Genomic DNA, 8,700 nt, shown 5'->3' with positions numbered 1-8,700 from the left:
CAATTTCAACAGATGAAGAATGATAATGGTATTATTTTATTCCTTACCCCATCTTGTCATTACTGGAATGTTAGTCCAGCAGTGGATTTCAAAAAAACAAACAAACAAAAAAAAAACTAAAGAATTGAAAAGTATTAGTCAGTGCAGTTCTTTACATCAGTAAAACTGTGAATCTCCCTCACTGTTTTAAATGTTTGATTTGAGCTTGGACCTGTGCAAAATGAAGGTGTCTGTTCTCTTGTTCTACAGACATAGAATGCATTTATATTTACCAGTGCACACTATAACGTCTGGAGCTGGATCGTAAATGTTTGGCAACTGCTCCCATGTAGTTGATCATATTGCATTCCATCGACATCCTCTGCAGACTGGTTTATTTTTAAGCCCTGTTTATGATACAAAACTAGCTAGATTCTACATTTCCCATGGTGCAAACCTGGCAGCTCCGCTCAAAGTCAATGACCATATCCTTCAAACTCAACTCATAGTTTGCTGAACAGTGTCATAGGAGTGTCTTTTGAAATCCACTTCATTATATTATTACGGAAATCTTGTGTCTGTAAGTTGCCATAATTGCTTTTTATATGAACAAAGAACAGAAGTGCAAGTTTCCCTTAATTCCTGAGTTGTACAGTAGCGACACTGGCTCAGCGGGCGTATGACGGCATGTACCGCAATAATGCTTAAGACAAGTCTGTTGTTGAAGGTTTTTATTATTTATTGCACTTATTAAATTAGAAAGAAAGCCACTTTGAAAAGCCAATGCTACTGTTTCACTTTCTAAAGCAAGCAGCAGCCTACAGTGGTGAGTCCTTCTTTCAGTCAAACATGAAAGCGCCACAGTTTTATGTAAACACAAGTCAATCTCTCTTTATGGACTCCTGCTTTAGAGAGTGATTTTGAAACACGGAGCTGTCGAAAACAAATGGATATAAGCCAGAAGTGAATCCAAGCCATACGCTTTTGCCGACTTTGACTGCAACACACGCATATTATGACATTACATTTTCGTGAGATGAAGTGGGGAATCAGCTGACGCCTCCCTGCTGGTGTCCCACAGAGCATCTACATCCTGGTGAGGAGTTGGTCGACTGTGAGGCCAGCCGCCAGGCCCTCCATCCCCGACTCCTCCACTAACACCTTCTTTTGGAACTCCTTAAGGAGAAAAATCGGAAAGTGTTTTGAGCATCCAAGAGTTTATAGTTTGAAAGATTCCTCAGTCGACAAGCATACAAAATGAAATGACATAAACACAGTCCCTAAGAAATACAGACCAGGGAACTGTGAACAGTTTTGAAGTATTAAAGCATCTATCAAACTGAAGAAGTACCAGCAGGCCTCTTTAACCAGCACCTGATTAATGTCCCTGAACTGTACACGGTCTGTAATGACGACATAAATAAAGCCTCAGTCCTTATAAATAACTTGTCTCAGGTCTTACATGGAGCTGTAGGACGCTTAGAACCTCCTGACACACTGTGGTGTTGACAAGCGCTCTGTTAACCGTAAGCTTTAGTGTGACAGGAACGTCAAACAGCAGCAGCTTCTTGATTTGACATCAACAGTTGGTCTGCAGCTTCAGATTAGGATATCTATGTATGTCGGAGTGTCTTCCTCACCCTGAATCTTCTGAGTCTTCTGAGTCGGTCTTGCAGGGCTTTCTCCTGGGTGGAGGTCAGTTCTGCTACGTGAGAGCGCCACTGCTGCTCTTTCTCCTGAAATACGAAAATGCAGTTACAGGACTACAAATGGTAGTGAGTCTAATGGGAAAATGGGCAGGTCATCGATGATGGGGCTCCACTTTCGGACAGTACTCGGGCAGAGTCCAAACTTACAAGAGGACAGCACCCATATTCCTGGAATTCTAACATCAGTGTGCCCAATGGGAGGCATCATCAATGTTTTAACAAAATCCCAAATATCAGGACTCAATTCTGCAGCTGTAGCCGAAGATAGAAAGTAGGTGGATAAAGAAAACACTTACAATCCTTCACGCTAAATCCCTAGTAATATCCTAAAGCTCCGTAGGCTCATTTGGAAGGTTACAAGGCTCCCCTGACACAATGAAACAACAGTGCATTATATTCAGCTGGGGCTGCACCTCTGAGCCTCAAGTAGGCGTGCATGTGTGTGATGAAAAGTGTTGGGGCCTTTTGTCCCTGACCGCAGATTAGACTCACTTGGATCCACTTTCCTGCCCTGTGTTTGTGTGTGTTTTCGGCGTATAATGTCACCTGCATGTGAGATTGTTGAGGCTTGAGATGGGACGAGGCCAGTTGCTCACAATGAGCGCCTGTCATCAATTAACGTTTCGGTCATGCAGTGTGTGTGTGTGTGTGTGTGTGTGTGTCTCGGGAGCTGTGATGTGTGGAGGAAGTCGATGTGAGCGAGGGAGGAATTTATTTTAATGTCGGTTTTAAGAGGAAGACCCTCTGACACATATGGCGTGAAGGTGAAAGCAGTTAGGCCGTTACCTCCCCAATTATGTGCGCGCACATGCACACTTTAAAGAAAACAAACAGGACGTTCTTTCCAAAAAAGGCCTTGAGTTGAGCATTTGAACAGTTACACTTGTTCATATTCAGCATGTGAAGAAAAAAAATGTGGAGTAGCACACTTGGAGCAAAAAAGCTTAAACTGGCAGTCACCAACAAATTGATAAATTGGGTTAATCATTTTCTGTCTCTCATCTAGTCTCAACATCAGCATCATGGGAGCAATTTGCCATCTGGACAGCTGGGGTTGTTGTAAAATGTAGGCAAAACACACAAACTGTCGACAGAGGTGTAAATGGAGCCTTCACTAAGACTGCACGTATAAACAAACACGGACGGAGATAAATGAGCTGCATGAAAAGCACGCACTACAAAGATTTTATGCTGGGCTGTTTAGGAAAGTGCGACGCAAAAGGCCCCCAACATGTGTGGCAAAGTTAATTAGTGTGGTGCTATTAGTTTAAAAAGTCGGGAGCAATATAATTAAATCAGGTATCCCACAAGGCTCTGTGATGGTGTTCCTCGCTTTTTAAGAACTTTTTATAATAAAATAGGACGTCCGTGCATTTTTGTATGAGAAGGTGCAAAATCATAATCACTGACATATAGAAAATAATCTTAAATTTGAATCTACATTGTCACAGTTTTCATCTAAACTACAAGAGACTGAATATTTCTGCAAGCGACCCTGTTTCAGTAGACCAAGTCTGTGATCTAATGTAAGCTATTACAAAGCAACAACCACAAAAAAAAAGAAAAAAAAAAAGAAGCAGGAACAGGACAGGAAAGTACCAGCCTTAAGGAACAAGCCCTGCAGCTATTTCTATAAATATCTTGTCAAAAGAAAGGCCTTTGAACTGACTTCATAAACCTTGGCGCTGCACAACTCACATGGGCATGGATCCGATGAACCCTCATAAACAATGTGAACTCTGACACTTTTTATAGATTGGGGTCTTGGCAGTCGTATTAAACAAAAATTGAACTGAATTTGCCTGAGTTAACTGTATTCAGGAAATTCCAGAAGGTTCCAGGGGTGTTTAATGCATGTAATCACTTACTCAAAATTAAAACATGATGTCCTGTAATGTTCCTACAAATCCAGAGATTTAACAGTGGAGTCTGGTGTACGGAGAATATGGACGGGACTTTGTTTCATCACAAAGCATCTTAATTAAAAGAAAAATGCAAGTATCAGCACTGTATCACTCATTCAGTAGACACTGATGCCAGATCCTTATGCAAGACTTCAACCATAGCAGCCAAAATGAAAGTTCTGTCCATGCCTGCTTTCCTTTTTAATCCTTGTGCCAATAATGTTAACGATATGCAGCCATCATGGTTTAGCCTTTACCTAAGAATGTTTTGGGGAGAGTAGCCAAGAATTCCCTGCCTCTCCCCCAGAGGACTAAAGTCTTGGATTGGAAATGACTTTAATATGTATCCCGGTCATAATGGTTTTGTCTGGCTCATTTAGTCTAATTTCTTGTTATGCTGGTGAAACGCTCTCTCAGCCTGAGCTGAATGCCGTGTTACAAACATCGTAATGTGTTTCTGGTGTTGGACTGGTTCAGCTGTGGTGCTCCAGCGGTGAGTGAGTGCGCACCCACAGGAACACTCGTCCAGAGGTTACTGGGTCTGGTCTCAGGTTCAGGATCAGCTGTTTGTATAGGTACATGTGTTTTCTAGGTGTGTCAGAGGTCACTGCATTCATGTGTGTTCGTGCGTACTGCTTATATGTGAGTCTAGGGGTTGAGCTAGGGTTCAGTGGAAAGTACATTCAATGCTGAGGTGGGAGCGACTGTCCGTTCTATCGGGGCAAATGTTATCGTCTGCTTTTTTTTTTTTTTTCTTAGGAGCGCAGCGGAAACACTGACTACAGCCCACATCCCTAGCTGACCTCACACTCTGCTGTCAGGAACGAGGCGGCCGCTCAGCGCACCCGCAGCTGTTTTGTATGTGCGTGCATTCCATGTCCATGAGGATGTCCATCTGTTTTGGCAACTGTGTGTGTGTGTGCATGTTATTTTCAATGAATCCACGGCATCCACTTTCTTTATCAAAATGCCAAATGTTTGTTTCTGTTGCCGCTGCCGCTGCTGCTGCTACGTGTGTTTCCACTTCAAGCGCTGTGTGTGAAGTGTGAGTGCAGTTCATAGCGATAGCGGTTCGAGCGCCGGCGGTCTTGACAGGGGGCCAGAGTTGTGTTTCCCACTCTGCCGTTTCCATGGAAGTGAATCTGATTTTGCTCGGAGCGATGAAGTGAACCTCGACGGTAAATTAACACCCATCGATCCGGGCCTGTCTGCCTGATTGTTCAGCCCGCTCTTTCCATTAGGCTGATTATAACAGCCTGTTCTCACGAAATGCTAAGCACGCCGTCTTGAAATGTGAATAACGAGCGCGGGTCACTGAAAAGATTAAGCAGAGGAAATATAAACTGAGAGAAAACTCAGTTTGACTTTCGCTGCTAGTTTAATAACACCAAAAGCCTTGGCTGCGGAGTTTTGAGAAACACTGTTGAGGGCCAAAATCCAAAATCACAAATGTTTTCTACCCATCACAATCCTGCTTATAATAAATATCGCTGACAGCCAGAACAATCTGTCATTACACCAATCACTTCAAATAACTACTGCTTGGCTGGTGGGCACGACCTGAGTCTGTGTGTGCATTGGCAATAACGTGGCTTCAGTAAAACCGAAGTTCAGCGGAACCTCCTGCCGTGCCAAGGGCTGCAAGCGAAGAGCTTTGTTTTGTTTAACAGATGTACAGACTTGTGGAGTGTCTGCTCACCTTCTTGCTCTCCTCTATTTCTCTCAGCTTCTCTTTTTCCTGCCTCTCCCTATCCAGTCGCCGGCGGACCTGAAACAGGCATACATGTACATGACAGGTGGGGAGTCATTTTTGATTATATCACACTTGGGCGACTCCTCCCTATCTTACCCTCTCCTCCTTTCCGTCTCTCCAGTCGTCCTCCAAAGCCACCGCTCCCGCCGTTTCTTCTGCCGTGCCCTCCGACTCTGCCAGAAATGCGTAGTCTTCCTCTTTACACAAACCTCTCATCGACTAGACCCAGAAAAGCACCTTATGTCAGCATCATTAAACAATCTTCTGCAACATCTTAGACAAAGGCTGATGTTCCATGGACAAACAAGCAAGCAGACTTTAGTGCAGAGGCCTTCAGTGTTTTTTGGGCTGAGAACCCCCAACCCAAACTGATGGAGAGATGAAGTAGGGACGCCCAACCTACTATATGTGTTCTATATTAAACTCGGCCTAGTGCCATTCATAAATATACATTATTAGCATCAATTTGTATTCAATATTAAGCTAGTAAAATAATACACAGGTTCAAATATTGCTATATTTTTACATTCTTGCGATAGGAGCGGGTCCAACTGTGTACTGGTTGACAGGTCTAGAATGATGCTGTGTGCGTAAAGGTGCACTGTTGAGACAGCTCCTGTATCGCTGAATGAGTGAAGTGTTGACTGAAAGATAACGTTTTCTGTCTCCATTTATCCCTTTACTAAAATATGTTGGATTCATGATAATGTGTATTTAAAGACATCTATATTTGTCCGAGCAAATTTTGCGACCCCTCTGAAGTGCCTCCGCGGACCTCCTAGGGGTTGTGAACCCCCCGTTGCAGACCTATGCTTCAGTGTTTGCTGGTGAGCAGTTTATATAACAAAATATGTATGTGGCATTCATGCATTTATATTTTTTTTCTTTCTGGCACTATTCGCAAGACATTAGTAATACCTTGGCACATCAGGCAAATCAGAAATTAGCCCCCTACTTACTGCTTCCACTTCACTGCAAGTCAGGAAACAAAAGTCCTTAGAAAATAAGAATTTTTCTAAATTTTTTGCAGACATGGCTGATTGGACTTAGATTGAGGTCAATTATTACAAATTACCGGATGTCCCCGAGTTAAGCTATTCCTGTGCAAGAGAGAAAACAGTTTTTCATGTTGGTCTCCCCTAAATGTAGGGGAGTGTAGCCAGCTACACTGGTGGCGAGTTGTGTTGAAGGAAACACATACAGTTGAGTTACTTTATAGCAGATCATGCAATACAGAAAGTGTTGGGTATCAGTATGTAGCTTTTGTGTTGCTGGCCACCATTAAAATTAAAGCTTGGGTAGTACTCCCGCAACAGGTCTTTGTGGAATCTGAGTGGATGGTGTGCAGGAGACTGAACAAGGGAGAACTTTCTGTGCTTGTTTGAGCGCTGACACACCTGAATGAGGAAGAGCATTTCGGACCAATCACATCAGTCAATGCACGTCAGGCTACGCCATAGGCTACAGTATAGGTTCCAGATAAAAGATGCGCATCTATAAGTTAGGCTTAATTTATATCCTGTTATCACTTTGGTAAGGTGAACATTCTATTTTGGTTTCAACCCCTGATCTTCCATCACCTCCAACAATAGGTGAGTATCTAATCATGCAAGTTTCTGATGAGCACAGATGTTTCTATTTAAACCCCAACTCACTACCGGTCTTTTAGAACTGAAGCAGCTACTTGGATGAGTGGTGAAACATTCAAGAAAGTCTACAAGTCCAGTTCTGTCAGCGCTCTTTGGGTATACCAGGGGTCGGCAACCCGCGGCACCGGAGCCGCATGCGGCTTATTCGCTCCTCTGTTGCGGCTCTCTGCGGCGAGCGGTGCGGAGCAAGGACACTGATCAAAGCCGTTCACTTTTTCACGCTAACTAACTGCCTCAGAATAGCGGCAACTGCGGCACTGAATGCCACACCACACTCACGGTTGTAACATCAATTAAAAAACACTAAACTCCCACAGTGCATTGCAGCGCATTTACTAGTTGCTGTGGAGTATTTAATTCAAATGTATTTTTATTTTAATGTGTTATTTTTATAAATATATATATATATAATTCTAAATTTGAAATGATGATAATCTTGTAACATTAAAATAAAAGGTATTTAATTTTTTGTCGCTCAAAATATACGTCACAACTGCCGATGTGCGACACCCGCCGGCAGGTCCAGTCCGCTATTTATTGAACTTTTCGACCCCAGGTAAGCTAACCACGGATAAATCCCTGTTATGTATGCATAATGCAATTTCGTTTTCTCTGTACTAGTTGTTTCATTTCACAAATGCAACACACTATAGGCCTAGCATAGAGGTAAAAACGATATATGCCGTGTTTTCATTTTAGATGTGAGAGGGGTTTTGTGGCTCCCAGTGTTTTCTTTTCTGTGGGAAACGGATCCGAGTGGCTCTTTGAGTGTTGGAGGTTGCCGACCGCTGGAGTATACCATGACCTGGATGACTGAGTACCTTCAGAGGGGTCTGCACTATAAAAGGTCAGAAATGTAACTATATGTATGTATGTACTGTATGTAAATGCCATCAATACTATGCTGTAGCAGTCATCAAGTCTCAGCACAATAAGTAGAATTCAGATGTGGAATACATCCACCATACAAATGGAAACTCTTCATGCTTGAGGTTATTTCACACGCCCCTATTGGTTTAGTTTAGTTTGATGGAATCATTTGCCCGTTCAATGTGCTACTGATTCAAGGATGAAATACACAAAGCCACATGTAACATACCTTTGACATTGGAATTCCTTGAAATCTCTTCACATGAGTCATCTTAATCAGATCTGCTGCTCACGACACACAGACATTGACAATTTATTATCAGTGATATTGATGCATTTACATTACACATTGAACAAATTTCACTAACAAATCACACTTCCTTTCATTAGTTACAATAAAAATAGTATTTGGTGATAAATAACTAAACAGAAATGATCACAGGCCCGGTCAGTTACTCACCTGCTGCTCCACTCCACTCAGATCTTTAACACTTCAAGGTCCACTGCAGGTAATCTTGTGTTGCTTCTCTGCTGTTTAAAATCTCATCCACAGACGAGCCCGTAGCCGAGTCCCAACAGTAAGATCCAGATCAGAGTTATACAGGTTCTTGTATAGTGACGGCATACAGTTTACATGCTTGTCATTTCCACAGTACGGTGACAGAAGTCCCACTGCCCCACTAATAAAAAGTCAAGAAGCCAGAAGAGCATAGTGGAGAGTTTTGACGCTGTTTTTAAAAATAAGTGTTTCGTCAGGTCACTTGCTGCATCCAAACAGACGGTCGTGATGTTGACATGGTTAGTGTTCAAGTAGTAACGTGAACGAATGTTGCGTG

At 42.7% G+C, this 8,700-nt stretch overlaps 1 protein-coding gene across 1 annotated transcript; it reads right to left on the bottom strand.

Moving 5' to 3' along the window:
- Window positions 1-703: 703 nt before the first annotated feature.
- LOC125000217 (MAP7 domain-containing protein 2) lies at window positions 704-8,475 on the bottom strand. The gene is made up of 6 exons (XM_047575613.1): window positions 8,325-8,475; window positions 8,094-8,149; window positions 5,442-5,564; window positions 5,292-5,360; window positions 1,620-1,715; window positions 704-1,155 (listed from the first exon to the last, which is right to left on the bottom strand). The coding sequence occupies exons 2-6, from the start codon at window positions 8,133-8,135 to the stop codon at window positions 1,066-1,068; spliced, it is 420 nt and encodes a 139-aa protein (XP_047431569.1). The 5' UTR covers window positions 8,136-8,149; window positions 8,325-8,475; the 3' UTR covers window positions 704-1,065.
- Between the last annotated feature and the right edge of the window lie 225 nt (window positions 8,476-8,700).

This window comes from Mugil cephalus, chromosome 22 (assembly GCF_022458985.1).
Source record: "Mugil cephalus isolate CIBA_MC_2020 chromosome 22, CIBA_Mcephalus_1.1, whole genome shotgun sequence".
Taxonomy (NCBI): Eukaryota; Metazoa; Chordata; class Actinopteri; order Mugiliformes; family Mugilidae; genus Mugil; species Mugil cephalus.
The sequence above is the reverse complement of the archived record's forward strand: the minus strand, read 5'-3'. Positions and strand labels throughout refer to the sequence as shown.

Excerpts from the sequence above, each read along its gene's own strand:
- LOC125000217 (XM_047575613.1), bottom strand. The coding sequence starts at position 8,135 with ATGACTCATGTGAAGAGATTTCAAGGAATTCCAATGTCAAAG. Across the intron at positions 1,716-5,291 it reads AAATAGAGGAGAGCAAGAAG|GAGAAAGAGCAGCAGTGGCG; the intron begins GTGAGCAGACAC and ends TTCGTATTTCAG. Across the intron at positions 1,156-1,619 it reads GAAGACTCAGAAGATTCAGG|GAGTTCCAAAAGAAGGTGTT; the intron begins GTGAGGAAGACA and ends TTTCTCCTTAAG.